Source organism: Mastacembelus armatus, chromosome 21 (genome assembly GCF_900324485.2).
Source record: "Mastacembelus armatus chromosome 21, fMasArm1.2, whole genome shotgun sequence".
Taxonomy (NCBI): domain Eukaryota; kingdom Metazoa; phylum Chordata; class Actinopteri; order Synbranchiformes; family Mastacembelidae; genus Mastacembelus; species Mastacembelus armatus.
In genome coordinates, this window is record NC_046653.1 from 18,272,799 (window position 1) to 18,298,120 (window position 25,322).

The following is a 25,322-nucleotide window of genomic DNA, read 5'->3' on the forward strand; positions in this document are numbered from 1 at the left end:
ATACTAGCTCTCATCTAACTCTTAGCAAGAAAGTGTATTTCCTAAAATGTAAAACATCTCTTACCTTAAGAGGCACCGAAGTAAATGGAAATGAACATCAGTATATATATAAAAACAGGATTTATTGCTGGAAACATACATTCTGCACCAACTACAGTCACAGTTGCAGAAAACCTATCGGTGTTTCTCCAATTGTTTAAAGCTTTATGTATATGTTGCAGTAAATTTGAACACAAAAATATAAATTACTGTTGAGTCTTTCTGAAACTGAATATAGGACTAAACAGATTAAAAATGCAAAATTATTTTGTTTCCAAGAGGCCCCATAAAAACTCTGGGCTCAGTCTACACATAAACAATTTAGCTAAAGCGGTTATCAACTTTTCTTACTTTACCTGAAATTTATCAAACTATCCATTATCCCTGGTATACAAACTACATTTCACACCATATACATATAAAAACAATTAGTGTGCAAACCGCAACTGCTAATAATCCTTTAGGGCCAGCAGAAGCTCAGTTCTGCATGTCTGAATACTCATTTTACACAGTCCAAAGTATGGAGTCTGAGTGGCATCATTATGTATACTGTATATGCCAGTACTGGGAACAAATTTGACTTTCATATCTCCAAAGCCAGAGCACACAAGATATTCAATAACAATCCCTTGATAAATAATATCATACATGTTATAACAATTTGGGAGCCAGCTTCCCAACATTTTCTCCTCCTACTGTATATTCAACATTTTGGTTCACTCAAATTCTTGCATTCTTTTGTCCATCTTAACATTTTTGATAAATAGACCAAAGTTAAAAATGCAATCAATACAGTTTTGTGACATCTAATAGCCCTATAAAGTGTTCACACTGTGGAGTTTAGGCTGAGTTCATACTGACCCATTTACACTGTCCGTGGTAACATGAAAGAAAGGGCTACCTCCCTTCCAGCATAGATAGGCATCTTTGTCTTCCTCCCCAAAACAGGAAATCATCTGTCAGCTCTGTGAGGTTTTACCACTTCCCAGGTATGGGTGTGCCACACTCGTACCAGCCTACATAGGTTACATGTGAATTTCCTCCTATCTCTCCAAAGCTGACAGGTTCCTGTCTCAGCGCTCTGTAGAACCCTGGTAAAAACAGAAAGGATGAGAGTTTTTAGGGCTGCAACAAACGCCTATTTTGATAATATATTAATCTGTCAATGATGTTTTCGATTAATCTGATTTTTAAGGGGGGCTGCACAGCAGCAGGATAAGTTGATGGATTCTGAATCCTGGAATCAAACGCGACTTTCACTCAGACATATAAGTAGCCGCCACTGGCACCAATTAGTCCCTTTTTTAATGAAAAATCAGCGCCGATTACTAAGTCACTATTGTTGCCATAGTAATCATTGTGACTTTGTTGTCTTTGTTTGAACACGCTCATAATATTCCTAATTTTTATGTCGATGTTTGCGCCGTAACATAAGATATTTGGGTAAATAACTGACCAGGTGCCTCCTTTTTATCTATGTCGCCTCGCTCATCTCCTGCTTGGGGATAATTGACACGCTTAATTGCTTCACCCATACACAAATCATCGACGCCCGCCATTTTATACGTAGAATTAATTGTGAATACAGATATTGATATTTAGGTCAAATCAGGTCGTATCTTTTGACACTTCAGGGGATGTGTACGTTCAACAAGCTCGCTGCTGATTGGCTCAGTGGTCGCTATGGGAACGGTCTCTAGCCACGGTTAGTGGTTCTGTACTTTTGGCTCCAAAAAAAGCAACATGGCGACGTCCATAACGGCCGAGAATGGCGCCTGAATTGGCCTAATTCTCGCGGTGCGTAACGCTTTGAGTGACGTCACACTGCGTAGGTCGACCCCCTTTTACACCGTCAATCAAACACGTGCCAATTCAGGTGCTGTATCCTTCGAAGGACGCAGTCTACAAAGGCGTAGTCTTCGTAGTCTACGTAGACCACACAGGCCTTCCCGTCATTTTTTCATCCACGCAATGCATGATGGTCTATTCTGGCCGTCTAGTGTCCATCGCTGCTTGTGACACTGCCCCTGAATTGGGACACAGCTAATGAGTAGTGCCAGAATTTTAAAAAAAGGAATCATAGCTTCTCTCTCGGCAATGCTCAAATTCTCATGAAATTGTACGAAGTTTATATGTGAAAACGAAACATTTCATCCACATCGACTCTGACCTGCATCATAATAGGCTGTCAATTAGTTGTTGCAGCTCTAATCACTGAGGCTCTATAACACAAAATCCAGACACACATCAGCATCACAGTAAATACTTGGATAGAATAGTCTTTTAAAATTATTACATAAAGTAAGAGTTTAGTTCCAGTAGCTTACTCCATTTGTATGGAGCATAGTACCTGAGACCTGTTTGTATAAGTGTTTCAGCTGATGTTAAAGTATCCTGCGAGCTGACACTAAGTTTTTTTTAACCATATAGGTGAGTAAACACAATGCAATTCTCTGTCAGTTAATTTTGGGGTTTCACAAATTAGTCTCTTAATTAAATGAATTAAGTCTAGTGTCCAGTCAGTACAACCTTGAAGAGTTTCAATTTGCGAACCCTCAACAGTATGTTCAGGGACAGTGGACTAGACGCTTTCAACTGACCCTGAGCATTACAATCACTTTGACAGAACGGAAAACATTTGTTAACATAAATTTGAGAGAGCCTACAGTGATTCTAGAAACGTGATGAAAGAATGTTAAAGAATCGTTTTAATGGTCAAAACAAACCACAGTACCTTGTCTACTTGGTAGCTGGTCAGCAAACAACTGGGAGCCGGTCCGTCCATCGAGGAAGGAGTCTACAAACTGGCAGTGGTCCTCACCGTGTCCTGTCTGATCTCCAATGTTGTAGAACTTCCCTACAGAGATGGAAGTGGTAGCACCTTAAGTATTTGCCTATTTAAAAAAGTCATGTGATCACATTTCAAATGTACAGTAGCATTGATAATAGCTTTTAGCTTAAAAACAACCAAACTGTAACGTTTAAGTCCATATGGACAAGTTTTAAAGACATTCTCTAGAATTACCATTGAGAGAGTCACTCAGGTAGATCTTGTATCTCAGGGAGTTGCAGAGCTGGATCCCTACAAACTTTCTGTACCACGTTCTCTTCACAAACTGCTTTCCACTGCATTCGGAGTAGGCATCGGCTTTAAATGGGAATTGAGTCCAGATGGCATCTTTGCCTATCAGGAAACCATTAATATCAAAGGCTTATGTTGTATGTTATCCACGAGGTCCACAGCTAGAGAAGGCTAAACATTTAAAACAGCTTATCTAACACATTACAAAGAAGAGATAAAGACAATAATTACCTGAAACATATTCACTAACTCGTGGATCCGCTAAAATGTGAGAGAAAATTGCAATGAATAGTCATCAAAACAATGCAGAATTAACAGTCATGAGGCATTTTGAATCACTGTGTTAAACAAATACAGGCTTGTATCAGAGCTATTCTGCCAAAGTATTTACAATGGTTTGCCCCCAAAAAGCTGTGCTTTGATTCCATAAAGAGGCCAATTAAGCAAAATACTCCCCTCGCAGTAATCAGGAGATTAAAAACATTCGATCAGCACAGCTACTTTACAGTACGACTGGTTCAAATTGAACTATCATCAAGCCTCTGTTAGAAATGTGTCTCAGAGGACATCTGCTGAGCTAACAAGACACTTGAGTCTTAATCAGTTAGACCCCAGTGCCACGATGAAATCATTAGACTAACAACTGCTTAATAACTCACCTTCTGAGATTCAAAGCAGTGCTAATTGCCTGTTAATTAGCAATTTATATGTACAGTAGCATTAGAGTGCAACCAATTATCCTCTTCACACATCAGGGTTTATTGTCTGCTAGTATAACTTTTAGTGGATAATATGGTTTGTAAAACTTGCCTGATTCTGTGCTAAAAGACACAGGATCACTTGAGGGTCCTGCTCCCAGCTCATTCCTTGGTGTTACTGTGAACTCATAACTGAAATAAAATACAAAGTAAGAACAAGAAATATGAGTCACAAAAAAATGATATAGGCATTCTTCCCGTCGTCTAAACGAGGATGCATAGTTTCATGCCCATGATGGCAAAGAATGAGTCTCACACACTGTCCCTCTCCCACTCGCACTCGCACACAGAGCTGATGGTTATTCCACATGCTGCACTCAGATGTCCTGGCAACCATTGGGTCAGCAAACCCAGCCCAGGGAAAAGTTCTGGTGAGTTTTGGGACTGCAGATGCTAAGATCTAATTAAAAACTGTGTGACCCACTCCACCCAGTTTTCCTAATATTTGTGTTGCTTTGGGTATTTTTTCTGTGCAAAACCAAATGTGAATTTCTGCATGAACTGCAAGAGTATGAATTAATGTGAAGAAACATGTAAAAGTACTACAGTATCTTATTACTAAGTTGGTATTTAAAGTAGTTGTTAATGAGAAGGTTATACAGATAACCTTACAGTAATGCAAACCCTCCCTGACCAAGTAGAAGAATAAAGGATTCCATGATTCCCATGACATGATTTGCTCAACATAATAATGTCTAAGCCACATACCTGCTCTCTGGTTTGAGATTCTCCACAGCTGTGTGTGTCTGGTTGGTCGTCAGAATGGACACCTCCTGTCCATTTGGTCCTTTAGTAGTGGATACAACTTCATATTCTGATAAAGAACCAGAATATCAGTGTGAGATGTGACTTTGAAAAGCCACCAAATCATCCAAATATGATTTAGCACTTCCTAATGATGATATAAAGTTTATAGATTAGCTTTACCTGTTAAGAAACATTTTTTTAATATTTTACAGATAACTTGCTAATGTTAATGTTAATTAGAATTAAATGTCTCATTTCCAAAAATGGCACACAGGAGGGGTCTTGATTAACAGATAGAAAGAAACATTTCTAGGGAGGAAGAGAGTTTTAACAGTTGATATAAGTGTATTATAAACCAATGATATTTTATCACTAGCCATAAATTACAAACTTTTTACCTACTCAATTAATTGCAAAGCAAGTGTGGCTTATAAAAGAGTGGTTCTGTTTACACCTCCTGTCATAACCTTCAGCATCTTCTGGGTGAAAATCACCTCTTAAACTCTATTCATGGGCATCACTTTGTCACAACTGTGAAAGAAACAAACCTAAACATATTAACATATTCTGTACCTCTGGTTTCATTGTCAGACTTTTGCCAGTCAAGAATGACAAAAGATGGGCAGCCCTCCACTGTAACTACAGTGAGGTTGGAGGGTGGCACCCGGGGAGGACCTGTCACATTCTGATCACTGCCCTCCTCATCAGGGAAGTAAGCGAGGGAGGTGGTGATGGAGCATGGTTCATCTGGCTTCTTATCCGTCTTGTAGATCACATGGGGAGCTGTACGCAGGAACAACAAAAACAGCAGGTATTCATTTATCTGTGCTAGCTTTCATGTCATATCCACCTCAAACCTGCAGTGGAGATATGAATGGCTGAAATGATTTCTTACCCACAAAACGCTTCTTGCCCATGATGTCTACCTCAGATGTAGGTAGGGGTCTGAATATAGAGGAGTTTTCATATATGTCAAAACGACTGCCTGAAAAGGAAACGGGAGAAAAGATCTGGGCTTAGTTTTCATGTGCCAACAGTCCCTGGCAGCTCTCTCTGTCCTCATTTTTACAGTTCTGGCCTTTGTCAATAACCAGCAAGCCCAGCACCTGCTCTGGCCTGAACCCAGGATCTTTGCTTGCCTCTTGACATCAAAAATATTTTTCTTTTATTCTCTCATAACACTACCAAGTGGCATCACCAATAAATCCTAATTATTATCAACGTGCATAAATGGAATCATGCTTTCACACATAGGTTTTTCAGTCACTTATTTCCTCATGATTTTGGAGGCATGCAGTTTTGCATTCAGGTATGACATCTTAAAAGTTGTGTTACTTATACTGTTTATTGCTGGTGCAGAGGTGGTTGTCTGTTGTCTGCGCTCCTGCTTGGGCTTGGCTGTGACCAACGGAAATGGCTTCAAGATGGACTCCTTCTCTCCTAGTTTGAGGTCCATGGGTTTATCTGAGGACAGAGAGGAACAAGAGGAGGAGGAGCAATCAGTTCTTCATCATCTGACTCAGTCTCACACACAGTTGTGATCCATCTGCTCTGGCCATCTTCACTGAGCAACCCAGTGGCCTTTTACTGGCTCCTGAAAGATCAGAGATTGCTTGTTTAGTAATATCTCTTGTGGTCTTTAAAAGGGGGGAAAAGTCTGCCAAATTACATCTGTTGATGCTCAGAACCATGCATACATTCCCACACAAACGCAAACATAAATTTAGTCCTCAAAGTTCAGAAAACATGCAGAAAAATATCCTAGCTACAAGCCAAAGAGATGAGCTGTATTGTCAAGATAAATGCTGTTTTGTGCACACTGTACATTTCATTGCAAGTTCTGAGAGTTGTGTGCACTTTTTCATATGCAGACAACAGCCTATGACTGTGGTTCTCAAATTGCAAATAGTGTAGGGGCATTGCATTGGCCAGTTATGTAATCTTATTGAAACTAAAGCCAAATAAATCAGACCCATGTGGGACTAATAAACAAACAAAATTAAGAATGCCTTCACTAGCAAAGTTATAAAGATCAGCAAGCGTCATCCAGATAACAGAACAGCATGAACAAAACAACGGACTGAGGAAGAAAAGGAAACAAGAGGTTATCATGTGCTTGATATTTGACTAAAATAACACCTTGGCTTCTCCAACATGGTAAATGGTTGACAAAGACTAAACAATTACTGAGGGGATGGGGTGGGGGACATAAAATATTTTTTAGTAGTAAATGAAAGTAGTGTTCAGTGGTTAGTACATCTATCACTGTTGCCCTCACCATGGTTACTTGGTTTTCCCACCAGGTTGGGTCTCTTGTTGACAGGTTGAGCAGGATTCAGAACTGCAAGGAATCATGGGAAACAAGAGTTCATTTCAGATTCGAAATCACAACTGAAAAAGAACAGACTGTGTTACTGAAAAAGATCAACAAAACAGCCGCTGATTCTTTCGCAACAATGAAAAATTAGCTTATAGATTAAAAAAAAAAAGAGGAAGACATTTAGCAGAACAGAAGACTGCAGTGATGCTGTGCTGAAAAAAAAATGAGTGTAAAACAGAAATAACACACAACAATAAAGCACAAAAGCTGGGCAGACTCCATGCTCCAGACTCTGAAAAATCACTTTGTGAAATGCTGCAACAAAGGACTGCCATGGTCTATTACTAATGAAAACCATGTCAGTTTTCAATAACCTTGGAGCTATAAATCACAGTCTAGCCACTTTTTCTAAAATCCCAGATGAATTTAAAAATCCTGAGTGGGAAAGCAAGGTATCAGGTCCAATAACTGTGTATAATTTTGACTCCCTTCTGTGAAAATTATTTTGCATTTGAGGCAATTTTTTCCCAAAATCTTCCACAAAATTCTCACTATACAAAAAAAATAGAATAAAATCAAATAAGAGCTTTGAAGAAAAGAATGGATCAGTCTCAAACTGCTTTAATGAACAAGGAAGAAAGGAACTGGCTTCAGTGAACTGGATAATCACAAGATGAGCCACCTTTGCTACATACCATCAAACGTCAGATGCCAGAGTACCCAAAGAAACCCTACACAGTCATAAGAACATGCAAACTCCACAGAGAAAGGTCCCAGTTCAAATGGGGTTAAAACCGAGAACTCTCTTGCTGTGAAGTGACTGCTAACCATTGCATTAGCAACCCCTTCATGTTGTTAAACAAGCATAATCTTCCTGAATCTTTGTTGTCATATTTTTGAGGAGAGGCTAGATTAAAATCTCCATTACGTGTTTTACACTTTGGAAATGGATCCTTCTCTAAAGCCTGATTATCTCCTAGAAACCAGACTTCTTTCACCATTTTTGTATTTCAGAGTCATTCTGTTATGAAGATCTTATAACTGTCTATTTTCTGGGTTAATACACCTCAAAATAATTTATCTTGGATTTGTTTCCTCCTTGCTGAGGCTGATCTCCCCCTGGTTTGCATAAATCAGTGATCACTTACATGTACTCCCAACAGAAAAGAGCTGAGTCTATCAAGACAACCTGAAAAATCTGCCAACAAGCCTCACTGATAAACACTGGAGTATACATTCTAGCAGGCCCTCGGACTCACACATACTGTACCAACTGACAGCTAATGGCAAACATATGCTAATCATGCATACAAGGTATACAGTATGGTGATGCAGTAATTTAAATGCCAATCAAAAACTATACAAATGCAAAAGCAATGAGTTGTCATTAAGTATGAGCAGGAAATAGCAACAGAGCCACAGTGACGTAATGTGATATGATTCAATGTCCACAATATGTGTTTACAATGAAAATAATAGGATCTGGTCCACATTCTACAGTTTCTGTAGCTGTCTCATAATAAACCCCTCAAACAGCAGGCCAAGATTCTGACGTGTCAAAGGCCTCAGACTCAGATTTGTGATTTAAAACAGCAGCAGTGGTGTGAGCTCTGGTTTCTGTCAGATAACTTCATCTTCAGGGTGAGAATGTGAAAATATATGCAACCAAAACACAGAGATTTATGTTCAGTTCAGAAAAATATTCTCTCTGAAATACATAGCAGTGACTCAACAATGTGGTTGCTGCCTGTGCAAAATGAACTCATGGATAAACAGTGTCCATAACACACCTTCAGAGTTTTGAAACACTGTCAAATTGAAAAGCCAGTTCTCTAAAACTGATGTGGAAAAGCTCAGGTTTTTGTCAGAAACACACGATGTGTAATACAAAGTTGCAGAGAGGCACTGGGCATATGAATTAATAACGATAATATTTTTGTACATTTCAGATGAACAACATGTAGATGATGCCTTTTTAAAAAGGTCTCTAGGAGCATTGTGCTCAGATATATGTAAAGGGTGGCAGGCAAAACAACTACAACTATTTTTTTCTGTAGAGCTGCTTTCAGAGAGCCTTGCGACTCCTTGAAGATCTCTGAAACCATCCAAGTTTCCAGAAATAACACACCATGGGACTGAAGCACAACCTCTCTTCACAACTCCAAACAACAAGGAGTGAGCAGAGTGTCACTATTAATACATGCAGTCCAGTCGTGGTATGCATTGCTATTTGAGATAGATTAAATTAATTAACAGAGCCTGCCTGGAAGAACTGAAACTATGTTACTGACCAAAAAAGGGAAAGTAACATTCACCTTTCACAACAAGCAGACCAAAACTATTCTCAGACTAATTCAAACCAGTTCCTGAATATAGTTACATAAGTACAGTAGTCAAAATAATGTGACAAGGACAGGTGTATGACAAAATTGAAATCATACAGTATATGGCTTCAGTCTCAGTCAAGTATAAGTTATTAGGACTATACAAACTTGACAACACAGACCACAACCAGACACAAAACATCACAGTGACACACATTTTGAAAATCAGAGAGCATGAGAGAAACGTGACACAAAGCACAGATCAGTGTGAACTATGTGGGACGGGACATAACGGTGCCTCTTAGGTTAGTGAACGAGGAACACTGAAAGGTGATTATCTTGGTTTGTCTTTACCAGGTTTCTCTTTGGACCACACCACAGGTTTAGGAAGAGCATTGCCCCTATGATGCACCCCATCAGCTGCTGGAGGGAGAAAAAGGTCTGTTATAAGATGCTTTGAGTCTCCATGACAAACATACTAATACTAAAGAAAGTTTTGTTTTTCTTACTATATATTTTCTGTCAAATACCAGTGACAAATAAAGATGGTGACTTGTTTTTGTTTTCAAACTGGTTTTACAGATGTCCTGGAAATGAAAATGGAATTGGCATATTTTTAAGACATAAACTTCATCTCTTGGCATATCTCACTCTCCATTCTTCTTTTCAGTTCTTTGGGGAATATGCGTGTTTGTGTTTGAGAGAGGAAGAGATGCAGAAAGGAAAAAGATTGACTTGGCCATAGTGATTTTACGGTCTGAGCAGCACTTGACTTGGCATGTTAAAATGAGGTGTGTCCTGGCTAGTGCTGTGGCCAGCCTTCCCACCCATCCAACAGGAGCGACTATAAATCAAGTTAACAATCCTGACCTCAGACACGCCACTGCTGCTTGCGGTAAAGGTGTGAAATGCACACCAAGCACGTGGCACAGAATGAAGAACATATGGACTATGAGAAGAGATGAAGCAGAAGATCAAGCAAGGGACAGCAAAAAGCACAAGCATAGATGTGTATCTGCATTTACAGTAAACATAGATTATGCCGTGAGTTTGTCTTCATCTGTAGATGCACAGCTGCAGCAGTGAGAGTGCTGACAGGAGAGGATAAACTGAGGTAGCTGCTTGGGAAGAGGGAATGACAGGAAGGGAAGTGAGTACTCCATTACCCCGAGGTGTGCTGGAGCTGTGGGAGGAGGTGAAGGTCTTGGATGGTGAGTTTGGTCTGACACCAATACGAGTGGAATGAGTAGGAATCCGGGTACGAGGCAACGTGGTGTTTTTTCCTGCTGGAGGAGCTGATGAGGTAATGGGAGAATGAGGCACTTCAGCAACAGATGATTTGATGACGCCAGTACCTAGATGAGAAAAGTAATTGAGAAGGTTAAGGATGGTCCGTTTCATAGTTTGACAGCTTTACCGAGACGGAATAAATGATAGAGCAGATCAGTGAAAAAGAATGTAGAGGAGTGGACAATGAATGAAATGACAGAGAGGCCAAAATGAATCGAAAGCTAGCCAGACTGCCGCTGGCTGTGAGAGGGCAGGAGTGAGGTGACTGTGCTGTACTGACAATGGAAGCACACATGGAGTCAGGGATAATGATGGGGTGAGGTGTGTAGGGTGATAGGATGGAGATGGAAATGGGGAAGCGGTGACATCATCCAGTTGTTGGAAGTACAATTGAAAGCACTGGGTTCCACGTGGCTTGACAAAAAAAGCAGAGATGATAATGGGACAAACATGTCATGGTGTTTACCATGATTGTAACTACCAGCTTTCTCTGTAGCCAGAGCAGGTCTTGGTAGAGGCTTTCCCTCTTCTGGTGGACTAGGAGCTGTGTGAAAGAGAACTCACAATTTATCTAAGATAATATGTATGTGAATATATTAACTTTTAAAGGGAGCATATGTTAGACTTACTGTTTAGAATACAATGAGGTTGATTTTTAAAAAGTGCAGCTATAGAAGGTGTTTGTTGTGTTAATATTAATGAAAAGTAAATTGTTGTAGTCAGAGTGGAAGACGAATTTAGATGCCACAGGCCTACATTGACTGTAGTACCAGCTTAAAACATTTAATTGTGGTTTGGAGGAGTTTGTCAAAATACAATTTTTCGCAAATACAGATTTTAAGCAACTTATTAAAATTGCCTGAAAGTGCAGAACTTAGCTAGATTCTTTCATTAACAGTAAAAGTCTTTTTTTTTTTTTTATAAAGTTTCTTTGAAAACACAAACCTATATATAAATAACACATTTCAATCAATATGCCCCTTTTAAAATTTGCTGATGGCAAAAAGCAGGGTCTTTACCCGTAGAGACTGCCTGTCTTGGAGTGACCTTGGTGGGCTCAGAGTAGGTCCTGGTCTGAGGCTGAAACTGAAGCCCAGGTTGAGGTTGTGGTTGGGGCCTAGATGGAGCATGTGGCTTTGGTAGAGGTGCAGGTTCGTACTGAGTCTGGGTCTTTGGTGGAGGTTGTGTGTGGGTAATGAGTTGAGGATGAGGTACAGGGTGGGTCTTGGTCATTGATGGAAGTTGTGATTGGGGTCGTGGTTGAATCTTTGGCTGATGTTGCTGTTGGCCCCAGGTTTGGGGCTTTGGTTTAGGCTTTTGTTCAGGCTTTTTTGGCTGAGCTGGTATTTGGGGCTTGGGTTGGCTCTGTGATTGAGGCTGTGTCTTAGGTTTGGATTTGGAAAAATTTTGGTTCTTTGGTTTAGGCAATGGTTGACCATTAGACTGCTGCTTGGTGTTTAGTTGAAGTTCTGGGGTAGTCTGTGGTTGAGGCTGTGTTTGGAATTGGGGCTGAGTTGTAGACTGAAAGTTTGGTTGAGGCTTTGATTGAATATGAACCTTTGGTAGTTCTGGTTCAGTATGAGGTTTGGGCTGGGGTATGGACTGAGGTGTTTGAGGATGTGACGAGTACTTGGGCTGGGTAGTTGACTGAACTTGTAGTTGAGGCAGGGTCATGGTCTTTAGTTGAGGTTGTGTTTGATTATGAATTTTTTGTTTTAGCTGGGGTGTTGGTTGAGGTTGTGCTTCAGAGTGGTGCTTGGGTGTGGTTTGTCGTAGAGGATGCAGCTGGGGATGGGATGGTGACTCATCTTGAATCTGGAGCTTGGGCTGGGGTTTTGGTTGTGTTTGACTTTGGGTTTGGGATATGGTCTGAGATGTTGGCTGCACTTGTGGTTGTCGTTGGGTTTGGCGTATGTGGTGAGAAGTTGGTTGGGGTTGTGGCTGAGGTTTGGTCTGGGTTGTGGGCTGAGATGTTGGTTGGGGTTGTGGCTGAGGTTTGGTCTGGGTTGTGGGCTGAGATGTTGGTTGGGGTTGTAGACGTGGTTGGGTCCAGGGTGTGGGTTGAGATGTTAGTTGGGGTTGTGGCTGAGCTTTGGTTTGGGGGGTGGGCTGAGTTGTTAGTTGGGGTTGTTGCTGAGCTTGGGTCTGGGGAGTGGGCTGAGATGTCTGTTGCGGTAGTGGATGAGGTTGGGTTTGGGATGTTGGTTGGGGCTGTGGTTTGGTCTGGGGCGTGGTCTGAGATGTTTGTTGCGGTAGTGGATGAGGTTGGGTTTGGGATGTTGGTTGGGGCTGTGGTTTGGTCTGGGGTTGAAATTGTGATTGCATTTGGGAATAAGGTCTTGGTTGAGGCTGGGGCTTCAGTTGAACAGATTGGGGCTTTTGTTGGGGCTTTTTTTGTGGCCGATACCGTAGAGTGACTTGGGGGGTTGGTAAAGGTTGTGCAAGGGGCTTTTGTTGTGGCTGACTCAGGGGACGCCCTCCTCGTTCCTCCCTATTTGTCGGGGGTTCCGGCACAAATGCCATGGTAGTTGTAATGTATAGTGGTGGAAGGAGCTTAGGAGCTATTGGGGCCTTGAGTAAAGAAGGGAAGCCAGATCTGGTGAGGCCTCCTCCTCCTGGGTTGTCAGAAAGAGAAAATATGGCCATGAAACTGACATTGCTGTGCAGTAAAATATAATCTCATATATATATAATATTATTTAGGAAAGTTTTTTTCTACAAAATGAAATAACATTATTTTTAGTACCTAGAAAATGAAGAAAGCAAAATATAAATACCATTAGGGGCGGCTGAAATTTAGATCACCAGAAGTGCCAATACGTACTCAAACAGAACTCACGGAGATGATTTTGGACTAAAACACAGGTTACACAATAACTCCTATCTGGCACAAATGTGATAGAGGCGGCCCAATTCCAAAGACAGACAACCATATGGAGGTATTTGCAGCATTTCTACAGACAGACTGTGCTACCAGGGCCAGGATGCCTGTGAGTGATGGCCATCCAAATCCATTGGCTATACCCCTAAGAAGCTATGAACCATGAGGGTTTAATAGCTCTTGATTTATTAATTGCTGGGGGAATTTGATGGACCTTTTTAACATGACTGTCCATTCTGATCAGATGTTCCCCTTCTTATAAAGAACAGAGAAAAAAAAGTCAGAAAATAAAGAGTGAAAACACAAGGTGAATAAACAACAAAAGGTAAAGCCTTATAACCTAATGACTTTACAAAGATATCTGAATGCTGCAGTGAACATACTACTTGTGCAACACTGATTGTGGGATAACGGGGGTTGCAATACAATAGCTGGGTCCTTTAAACTGAGACAACATTTGAAGGAGGCGCTGAAATTGAATAGATCTATTTGGTTTTATTCAGCTACCAGGCCTGAACTGGGACACAGTATCTATGTGGAAAAAGTAGAGTTTTATTTAGAAATAATTAACATTACTAGCCCTGTAATAGACTGGAGATGTATCCAGGGTGTACCCCACCTCTTGCCCAAGCAGGATAAGCAGTAGATAATAGATGGGTTGATTAATGTTACCAAATAAGGTTAATCTTATGAAATAATAGTGTTGGATTACAGGGTAATACAGGTAGAAAAAAGAAGACTGTAATGATTTTGCTGGAATTCCTGTTGGAGAGAAACAAACATCTGGTTCAAGCAGTTTTGTCATGTAGATTTCACACCATCAACTGCACTGAAAGGCATCATCCTGAAAGAAAATTTATTCAGTAGTGAACATGCACAACATATTAACTCTTAGTTTCCAGGTGAATGGTGAATTTTTAAATGGATAATACATATGCAGTAGAAAAATACAATGCATATATTTGAGATTCCCAGTCATCTCTTTCTTACAGTACAGGGATCATCATGACTTTTGATTAATTTTGGCAGATTACATCTTACAATGTAGAAAAAGTAACAGTAGAAACAACTAACAAGCAGATTCTTAAAAACAGTGTGTTTACCAATTGGTTGTTTGGTGACCACAGGCAGTGCAGGGGCAGGAGTCGACGGAGATTCCCGTCTAGTGGTTGTTGGTGGAGCTGAGAAATATAATGGAGATTGGCAGAACTTTGAGAGACGTTATTCAAATATGTACTCTACAATGTACAAAAATAATATATTAACACTAAACAATGAACTGGACAGTGATAGGCAAGTCAAGTAAACGGTGATGAGTTTTTTCTGAACTATGAGGTCAGTTTTAAATTAAAAATGTCATTACCAAGAGTCGTCTTTGGGACTATGATCCGGGACACAGGCAATCTGCCCTGGGTCTTGTTGAGAACTGACAAGGACAAGGGAGGAGAGATTAAAGACAAGAAGGCAACAGTTGAGATGCTTTCAGAGTGGTTAAAAACAGATTGAAATGGTGGTGACAAGGCTGGTGACAGTGATTGAAAACAGCAAAGTTGCAGTCCATAACGCGAAAACACTAAGCTGATAGAGACTTCAATTATAGAGGTGAGGAAAGCTGCTGAGTCTGGTGAGAACTGGCTGTGGGATTATCACTATGAGTGAGTACTTTTTGCATTACATGGTGATTTGTCTGATCTGTTGTTAATTAGGTCAGTTTAAAAGGTAGGTAAAGTAGATCTGCCTCACTAATGGAAATGTGCTGAACATCATTACAATTTATGGTAGAATGGATTGTGTTTATTGTTTTTTTTAACATAATATTTTGTGCTAAGCCTGTCATCATGGACACAGAGTTTGAAAACAGTTTCACTTAACTTGGCTTTCATGATCAACTGAGAAATCATTGTGAATTGGAAAAGAAATGAGTGGTGAATGTGATGAGATCCTGTCTGCAAAACAATATATCAAATTTCTAGTCTGATACTTCCATTTTTTAATTCTACCAGTGTTGAGTCTTAAAAAAGGGGTTAGGTAAGGGGGCTGAAACAGAAAAAAAAAATCTGCAGCTATATTAAAAAGCATTCAGTGAGTTTGACTCTTAAGGCAGTATATTGCGTTTAGCTTACCATGGTGAGGACCAAAGGGGAAGGAGAGTGAACTTGGTATTAAAGGTTTCTGGTGCTTGGAAGACAAGACGACAAAGCCAAGAATTTGTTATTAGTCTTTCATCACAACAAGTCCAAATATCAGCATTTGCCCTCTATGCACCTCTTTTTCTGCATTCTTCTCTGCATCACATAACTCTTACACCCTTGACTCCATGTCATATTAATAAAGCCTCTGTTGAGAAATTTGTTTTTCAAGGTTTCCCTCTGAAAGATTAAGTGATGTTTAATGAGTTTAGGGTTCAGGAGCATGTGACAACAGCCCTGCACATTCAGACAATCAATGCCACCTTTCTCCTATCAACTCATTTCTATTGGGCTATCCTTTGTTGTTTATCCTTCCATTTCATCTCCCTTTTTTTTCCTCTCTTTTATTCCCCTCCAGAGGTTTGTTAGCTTCAGATTGCTCTCGTGGCTTGGCTGGCCCTGTGTGCACTGATGCTGTTTCCATCCAGCAGCTGGATGGAAAATTAATGAGGCAAACAACTCCGAGAATAGCATAAGCTCACTGAAATGCACAACATGGGCTCTAAAGCATATTCCATGTTCCAAATACACACCCTCTTTCCAAAAATATATGAGTAGAGGAAGTGTACCCACACAGTGTGTCTTCTCTCACTATTATGTTTATTTCATTTAGCATGTTCATCTACTATTACCAGCTGTATCAACATATTAATGTAATCAAATCTGTCATAATATTAGTTATGATGCTTTAGTTATTTTTAAGATAAATCATTTTAAAAATACATACCCCAGGGTTATTGGGACGTTTAAAGATTTTCCTGACGACCTTCTCTAGAGACACAAAATAAAAATCAGTAATCAGTAAAGTGGAACTAACAAAACGAAGAAGCAAAGGAAAACCACACTTTAAACATGCTGTGCTTTATTTGAGATTATTTAGTGAGAGGGTTCCTCAGCAGTGGCTTGAAGGTACATCAAATTAGACTGTACACTTTGTCTGATGTCCCAAGTTCAGTAAGTACAGGCCTTCTATTATTCCAGCTTCTCTACTCTGTATTGTCAAAGTGTGGTCTGTAGATGAGCCCTGCTTGCCACCTGGCAAATTTGATGATAAGCAGATTTTGAACCACAAATAGACCCTTTGACTGGCCATCAATGGAGGAACTATGGCAACTACAAGTCTGGCCATGTTGGAAACAGTGACTGTCAAACCATAGAGAGTACGACAAAAGAAACAGGAGAAAAAAGGGTTAATATCTCTTTGGCTTTAAGATGGAGAATGTTAAAAGTTTGTGATTCTCACTAGGTTCTCTTGTGTTTGAATAAAAATTCAGTAGATAACCAAACCTCACAGGGTTTGATTAAGATGCTCTGTTCGACTTCTAACAGATTATATGACACTTAATATGCATGTTATGTCGTTCAGCCACTTCGTTGGTGAGCACTTGGTCAGCATTTGCTTTATGACTTTCAGTTTTCAAAAAAAAAAAAAAAAAAGTCAAGGAAAAAATTATTAAATTAGCAGAAGAGGTGCTCTCTAAACACTAGAAAGAACAAAGGAGCTTAACACTAGAAAAACAGGGTTTTCTTGTGAAAATGAAGGCATTTCTCTAAAAATAGTACAGGCACTTGTTTTGTGCCAAGAATAATGGCAAAACGTCCAGTATTTTCTCATACTAAATATCCAACTGTTCTTTCACTCAGCCAACACAAGGATTAAACACCACCTCAGAATAATCTAAACAAACTATCAAAAGAATTCTCTGAGGAACTGAACCACATAGAAGTCTTTCATTGTTAATGAAGCATCACCATACTTCCTACTTGCCTCATAATTCACATAAATCTGCTGGTTTGTTTGTTTTCCCAAACAACGTCATCAAACATACCTACTGTGCCTCCCGTGCTGATGTTGTGAACAACTGGCTTGCTCCATATTCCAATGCCATCCTTAGAGCTGGGCTGGACACCAAACTCATAGAGAGTGTTGGGCTTCAGATTGTCAATGACCGTATCTCTAGTTGGGCAGGTCTGATAGTTCCACTTCCTGTTCTTCTCACGATAACGCACCGTATAATGTCTGGCACAAAGACAGGCCACAACAGAGCAATACCATGTGTTTAAATTTTATGCAGATGATAGTGTTTCTTCAAGTAAAGGAACTAGATTTTCTCATTTTCAATATTTTGTTAATTTAGAAGGCTTCATGTGTAGGCTTCCTGAATGTCCCCTGGGGGAGTAATAAAGTTTTTCTCATCTCATCTTCATCAGCTCTGTGTTTGCAGGCACTTCATGCTTAAATATCACAGTAGAACTGATAAGTAGCTTTAAATACCATAAAACTTTTTTTATTGCATAGCTGTCCCAGTAATGTTGATAATGTTCTAGTAACTACAGGTTTGATCTTAGTTCAGGCTTATGAGTTATACTGCTTCTCTTCCTACAAAAGGATGAGTGCATGCTTCTATTTCTGCATTCAGAAGTCTATGTCTTTTACAGCAGGAAAACTGTCACCTAAGTTGTGCAGGTGGACTCTCCTTAACACCTGTATGCACAGCTTGTCCTCAATGTGCTGGTCAGTAACCTGAGAGCCTGCAAGGAGTCATTTACTGTTCATGCAGTTATACCCGAGTCTCTGCACCAAATGTGTGTGTGTGTGTTTGAGAGAAGGAGAGTAAGAGGATGCAAGAGTATGTGCATCTGTACTCTGTGGTATGCAGTGTGAGTATTAGTGGTAATCTCACCCATCCTCTAGACAGTCATCCATGATATTGCCTTCATAGGGGGTTTTCAGCAACGTCCCCCAGGACAGGAGAACAGAAGTAGGTGTGACCGACCCAATAACCAGGTGTAGAGGCTTCTCCAGTTGAACTTTACCTGAGAACAAATAGACATCTTAGTTAAAAATACATGCCCATCTTGAGAAGCAACATCTTCTGAATGTCATTTTAACCATGTCACTTTTAACATTATAACATTTTTGAACAGGATTACCTGTACACTGCTTTTTCACTTCATTGGTTGGGATGGGTTGGACAGCGATAAGGTACTTGGGTTCAGCATCTAAAAACAAAAGAATAAACAAATAGAGATTAGGTCTAATGATTATTTGAGAATCCACAGAAATAATTTCCCCTCAGTAGTCTGAACTACATGCAACTTTGCAAAAACTAATATAAAAAGCTTTTTCTTACCAAACTCAGTCTCATACGGCTGCCCATTCTCAGGCAGTTGAATGAACTGTTTGGAGAACATGCTGCCGCCATAGCCCAAGATGTAGCCCTCAAGCTTGGTGTCAGCGTTGGGACGCAAAAACTTCATCACAATGGTGTCCCCTGTTGCACTGATGCGGACTTTCATATTCTGACGTCGCACTAGTGATGCAGGGGAGGAAAGAAAGAGTTAAATGCTGCACATTCACAGATTCAGCACTTCCGTTCTTTGTCACCTCACACACAGGACTACCTACAGTAAAAGCAATCACAACAAGGTTCCCAACAAAATGCACACACAAAACAAAATGGGATCTCTAACCAAAACTGTGACAAAGATGGGTAGTATATAAAAACTGTCTGCATGGTCCTGTTTTTTGTCTGTAAGTCCCATGTCAAATGATCAATCGTGTGTTGCGTATGATGGATGTATTAGAAATGTTAAATGTTTTAAGTTGGAAAGGCTAGACTGCAGGGAAATCAGCTGTTCGTCTCTCACATGGACAAACACGCAGCATGTTAACATTTTGTTAAATTTTGGATATTCATCTTCTGCAGTATCTATGCCAGAGCGGCTCAGATGATAGTCTGTCATCCATCTAAACTCCATTCTGTGCCATCTGTTAATTTTCAGCTATTGCAACCCAAACACTCAAACATTCTTGGCTATAATTATAGTTAACCTGCATATTTTTGATAAATGCATGAGAGCAGTCTACATGATAGTGAACAGACATCAATTCTATATCTCTGCAACCACAATGCATGAAAGAATTGAATTAGCTTGTTCTCCCACAGCCTGCCTGTGGGGATGCTAACAACAAGATAGTAGAAACAGACAAATAAATAAACATCAGAAAACTCAGATAAGTGCAGTTGGGCCAGGAGTGTGACTTTGGACTGGCAGCCAGCCAGTGCACATGTAAATAATCACAGATTTGGATGAAAAATTGGGAGCAGTAGTGATAAAAAGATATACGAGATTGTATTTATTGAATTGTCGTTCTGCATTTTTAGAATTGACTAAATCAACCAATTAGTGTATATATCTATATCTATATCTTTCTATCAATTTTAATTCCACAGTGAAATTACAAATGAGCCTATTGGGCCTAAACCACCATCTCTCACAAAGGCTTAAAACAATGAACTTTTTGATTGGACTTATAACTTGTATTATACTTTCCAAAGCACATGCCCTTTGCACATATTTCAGTGGCAAATGAAAAAGTACAATTTTACATGATAAACAATGCCAGCAACTGCCAGACAGAGACCAACAGTAAAAGACATGGATGCCCTGGATTTTAAAAAATACCCTCATGCTTTTCCAGCTGTGTGTTTCTTATCAAAACTGCATTTGTTTTCATTCCCTCATCAGTATTTCCAATAAAACACAAGTGAGGCTGGCTCTAAGGGAGATGGCTAAGGGTGCGTGAAATATTAGGAAACTTTTGGCAGCACGTCTTAAACTCCAGTATAAGCAAACACTGGCTTGGTCCCATGACGATCCATCCAAAGCCAGGCCATTTGGCCCACACACCACACAGAGACTGTGAAGAGTTACCAGTATTTCCAGAGTAAAATGAATAAGGTTTTAGGAATGGGTCCAGTCACAGTCCTGGTAACCAATCAACTACAGTACAAAGGAAACCTATTGATATTTAACTAGCTAGAAAAAAAAAGCTGCTAAGCCACAAAGTCATGTTTTGTGTGTTTGGTGAATAGAAACAAAAACAATGATAGCTATGGGCAGCTCTTCTCGTGACTCTGAATGTCACACCCGAGATCACAGAGGATTTATAGCCTCATCAAAAGACATTCAACTAAAGTGTAATTAAATTTATAATATCTTTAATAGCAATGGATGGATCACTGAACCTGGTAGAAAGAAATCCACTGCTTAAAGTGAAATTTGATAAAATGACAAAGCAAACACATACAAAAACACACAAAATGTGACTCAAAGTTAGACAAAAATAGCCATAAGAGAAGAAACTTAATCACTAAGAGACAAAAACAACCATAAAGAGACACAAAATAACCACAAAGAGAAAAAATGACCCCAGATGCAAAAATACTACTACAAAATGCAAAACACTCAAAGCAAAACGACTAAGAGAAGGAAAACAATTACAACAACAAAAAACAAAGAAGGAAAACAATTACTGTCTTAAGAAACACAAAATGCTCACAAAGAGATGTGAAGCAACAGACACAAAACGAGATGCAAATGAGAACGACTCCTAAGAAAGAAAAAAGGAGGCATATAGTGACCACAGACATCCTAAAAAACACAGAAGATCCACAAAGAGACACAAAACTAATAATTAGTTACCTTGTGGCTGTGTGAAGGTATTTAAGTCACTATTTAAGTTCATGATGCTACCAACAATAATCTGCACTCTAACACAGGTCATCTGTATGTCATGGAGAGCTGATGATGGATTTTGGAGACAGCGTCTATTATATTAATAGACTGTAAATGAAATAGTGAAGACAAACCCTGTTCATGACAAACAATCAATGCCCAAATAATCACAGAACATTCATCAATGATTATTTTCATGCAAATCTATCATGATACTGGGAGTGAGCCAATAAACATGTTAGATTATGGAGTAAACAATGCCACATCATTCTATAAACATTCCACCATTGTGTTCATCCTGTTTTGGACAAGTAGTCTGGTGATGTAATTCTGCTGGCCTGAGAAAGAGAAACACCCTCAAACTGGAAACTCAATCTTGGACCAGCAAAGCAGCTATCCTGGATCATCAGCAGTGATGGATGATCCTCTGAAAAAGGGAGTGGGGGTTAATGGGGTTGTCAGCATAACATGATCTCTTCACTTTCAACTGCGGTGCAGCATGAAATTCTTATGTGTGTTTGGTGTATGAAAATAAACTTTAAAACAAACTTCTGTACAGTATGCAGCTTTAGCATCAACACCTCCTGATGGTCAAATCCCAGATTTCATCTATTGGCAGGTCCCTGTTCCACCATCTCCCTCTGCTCTGTTGGTTCTTAAACACTGAGAATAAATATACTGAGATCATCTCAAGGCTTTTCCAACGAGGATGATGTATGAACTGCTGATCTATAAATATCGGAATCAAAACCACAAAAAAATCTTGGAATAAAACAATAAGGTCTGTCGTCTTCTCGAAATATACAATGGAAAAGAACCTTTTTGATCTTAGTTGAAATGAATGTGGTAGAACTATAGTGCGCTACAACCTCCAGAATTACATACACACAAAAAAATGCCACCTTTGTGTCTGTGGTGCGTGTCAGGGTGATTTTATGCAGCTCTAACATACAGTGTGTCTGATGAGCCAAGTCTATACAACAGCTGAACTGATCATACCCTGAGAGCCTGCAGAATGGGGTAACACAGCCCTGTGAATATCTTCTGCAATCCACCAGGTGCCTCTTTGATCTTGTCCCTTTCTGGAACAATCACATCAGCTCCCAGGAGGCCTCACCTTTCAGCCCAGCAGGAAAGAGCACGCTCACATTTTCCCTCCTGCTTTGCCTTAGACATAGCAGATGTCTATTCTCTCACCCTATATATCCTATTCTGTCAGATTCTACCCGACAACAGCTGTTTTCTCTTCCCATTCAATCTCTGTTGTCCTACACCGTATGTGTCAGCAGCCATACCTTCCATCAGTCTGATCCTGTTTCACCTTCTACAATACTTAATTCTTCTTCTTCCTTTTTTCTCGTTTCAGCTTAGTTAATTCATCCTGTCATTAATCTGTACATGACATTAGGCCATTTTTTTTTTGTCTGGCTCCACTATAGTTTCTAGGCCATACATTGTTCTTAAGTGAGTTACCAGTAAAGAATTTATTATATTACAAGACATCCAAGTCCTTCTAATTCTAACTCTGACACCAGTTATGTTATGCTATAGCAATTGCAGTATGGCACATAAAAGAAAAGCACACTTATTGCATAACAAGTTTCATTCTAAAACTATGGGTTTGCTCCAAGAAGAACAGAGACGATGTCATTCAAGTCTCTTCAGAAAGCATAAACTCCTATAGCTCCTTTCATCCAGCTCCCAAAGCTACATATTGAGATTTGTCTGGAAGCCAAGTTCAACCAGCAAGTCACTCACTGGAAGCAGCGTTTTGCACCATTCACCTCAAATTATTTTTACTACCATCAAAATCTTCACACAGCTACAGAGTTTAAGTCACAATACAGCGCACTGGTGAAAAGCACAGTGTCGGAGATAGAATCAGAATTCAGTGCGTACACGTAATTGTTCCGCAACTTATTAAAATTAGTGTTACATTTCATTTATGTTTTACGGCTTCCTTCATGGCATGTTGGAAAAGAAAACACTGCACCAGGGTCTAAGGACATCTCTGACATCAGTTACACTCAAACTCGATAAAAATCATCTAAGTGATTTGGCTTGTTATTGTTTTACATAATACAAAGATGATGTGATAATCTCCATGTTACTGTTGATATTTTGGAAACATTTTGGACATGTGGCTTGCACTGGCCAACAATGAGAGAGTTCTGACTGTATTTAATTTGAAAGACTCTTCAGGTGGTTTGCTACAAATCCTTTAATGAGAGCTGTAATGAGAAAATCTACCTGAAGCAACAAATGAAAATAATTTGCCAACTTATCAGATTGTCTTCTTGGTGGGTACAGTTCCAGGAAATCCATCTTATCAGATTGTCTACTAGTCAAATCCATGACCCCCCAACCTGAAAACAAATTTTATAAAAACCTGTCAGCAGGAACTGATTTATTTTACTGTGACCGTCTGTTCATCTCACTTCAGGGAACTGTGGCTAAACCATGGGCATAGTAAAAACTACTAAGAACTGTGCTCAGATGCAGCTTGAAAGTCTGACAGGTGGCTCATAAGAGCAAAGGTGATTTACCTTTTAGAGCTGAGGTTCAACAGCATTTTGCTGAATCAAAAGTCAGTATCACGTATTGAATGTAAATTCTTTGAAATCCTCTACTTGGTCTATTTAGGGGCTTTGTTTTATGGTAAGCAATATGTACTGTCTTTGATCATTTGGTATAGGAATTGAATAATTTCCATAGCTTAAAGTCACACTAAAGTATAAATATAGGAGGAGAGAAGTCTGATTTAAAAAAAAAAAAAAACTCTGCTCAGAACTTGTTGCCATTACTTATCTGCATAGTTTGTCCATTGTGTCTGCATGGGAATTTGGGGATTTCTGCAAATTAGAAACAGCTAAAACAGCTTTTTGCAAGCAAGCCACTTCCAACTTTTCTATGATGTTATAAATAAGATTTAAATGCCCACATCACTAAATGTACCTCGGAGTACGTGGCTGTCTCAGTTTGATTACAAAGCCCTTATTTCTGTCATTTGTCCTCAGAAAAGATATCCATCTCACTAACTATGACATATTGTTTTTCCAAGTCTATCTCAGCATGCAGAGAAAGACCACAGTAAAGACATCAGTACATTGCAGAGCTAACACATAAAGACATTCACACTGATATTTCACATTTACATATACAGTAAGAGCATCAGGAGCATGATGACCAAGCACTGGTCACTCCAACAAATACAACATTTAAAAGTGCTTCCATATGTGGATGTTTCAGGGGAAAACCATAACATAAATACATGAATGGCCACTTACCTCTGCTCCTGCTGGGAGTCAAGGGACCAGACAGAACAATCTCAGCAATGAAGACCATGAGAAGAAGGAAAGCAAAGCTGTGTGAGTGCTTCTGCATCCTCATCACCATCTCTGCTGTGGTTGACTCGAGTCTCAGGTGTAACAAGCTGCTGCAAATTAATTGCACGATACAGACACAGAAATACGACGCAGTCACTTGGTGTCACCACACAGGCTGCAAAAAAGTCTTCAGTAACAGGTGAGGTGCACTGTGTGCTGCTGCTGCAGGAGCCAGACTGGATGTTTGTGGCGTGGCTGGACTACTTCTCTGAGCTGGTGTTTCTCAGGACTAGTGCAGCACGCTCGACTGGACTTCTGGATGCAGCAGGCTGCTCCTGCACCATCTATACCTCTGTAATAGAGGGAGGGAAAGACAGAACCCGTCACACCCACTGTTCTCCCCCCTTTTTTTTCTTTACTTATTCTGGAAAAGGAAGGAATGTTTTTTCCAAGCTTCCCTCCCAAACTTAGTCGAACTTTTTTCCTGTTCTTTTTTTCCCTTCTGCTTTATCTGGTGTGTCCCTGCCTTCCATCTGCTGAGTCCTTTTGACACTTATCAATGTTTATTTTCTCTCTCTGTTCCCCATTCCTTAGTTGTTTTGACATTAAGTTTACATGTACTCTAATTTCCTGGCTTTTTATTATAATCAAGAATTTATTTAAATGCAGAGTGAGAAATCTGGATATTTATATACATGTATGCATGGTTGTAATAATATCCAGACTTCCAATCATGCATGCACGGAATGCAAAAGTTTGCATTGGCTGGTGTATGTAGGTGACATCTTAACTACTCTGTCTTTTCTGAACTGACTGAGTTACCTCAGCAGTTGAGGATGAAAT

At 39.7% G+C, this 25,322-nt stretch overlaps 1 protein-coding gene across 8 annotated transcripts; it reads right to left on the bottom strand.

Moving 5' to 3' along the window:
• Window positions 1–101: 101 nt before the first annotated feature.
• On the bottom strand, window positions 102–24,812 carry abi3bpa (ABI family, member 3 (NESH) binding protein a). 8 transcript variants are annotated; one of them, XM_026294545.2, is made up of 23 exons: window positions 24,441–24,812; window positions 18,765–18,944; window positions 18,565–18,633; window positions 18,315–18,447; window positions 17,460–17,650; window positions 16,358–16,401; window positions 15,565–15,619; window positions 14,805–14,867; window positions 14,545–14,622; window positions 11,580–13,175; window positions 11,042–11,104; window positions 10,437–10,625; window positions 9,625–9,693; window positions 6,905–6,967; window positions 5,962–6,090; window positions 5,522–5,611; window positions 5,200–5,409; window positions 4,588–4,693; window positions 3,932–4,011; window positions 3,353–3,382; window positions 3,065–3,223; window positions 2,774–2,896; window positions 102–1,130 (listed from the first exon to the last, which is right to left on the bottom strand). In XM_026294545.2, the coding sequence occupies exons 1-23, from the start codon at window positions 24,547–24,549 to the stop codon at window positions 1,015–1,017; spliced, it is 3,945 nt and encodes a 1,314-aa protein (XP_026150330.1). In that variant the 5' UTR covers window positions 24,550–24,812; the 3' UTR covers window positions 102–1,014. The 8 variants fall into 8 exon arrangements, with proteins under 8 accessions (XP_026150330.1, XP_026150327.1, XP_026150326.1 ...); XM_026294542.2 differs by having other exon boundaries at window positions 9,625–9,690; window positions 11,027–11,104; XM_026294541.2 differs by having other exon boundaries at window positions 11,027–11,104.
• Between the last annotated feature and the right edge of the window lie 510 nt (window positions 24,813–25,322).

Bases quoted from the DNA above. Each gene is read 5' to 3' on its own strand.
- abi3bpa (XM_026294541.2), bottom strand. From the start codon at position 24,549: ATGGTGATGAGGATGCAGAAGCACTCACACAGCTTTGCTTTCCTTCTT. The intron at 14,623-14,804 runs GTAATGACATTT...TATATTTCTCAG, and splicing joins AGTCCCAAAGACGACTCTTG to CTCCACCAACAACCACTAGA. The intron at 13,176-14,544 runs GTAAACACACTG...CTGACAACCCAG, and splicing joins GGTCACCAAACAACCAATTG to GAGGAGGAGGCCTCACCAGA.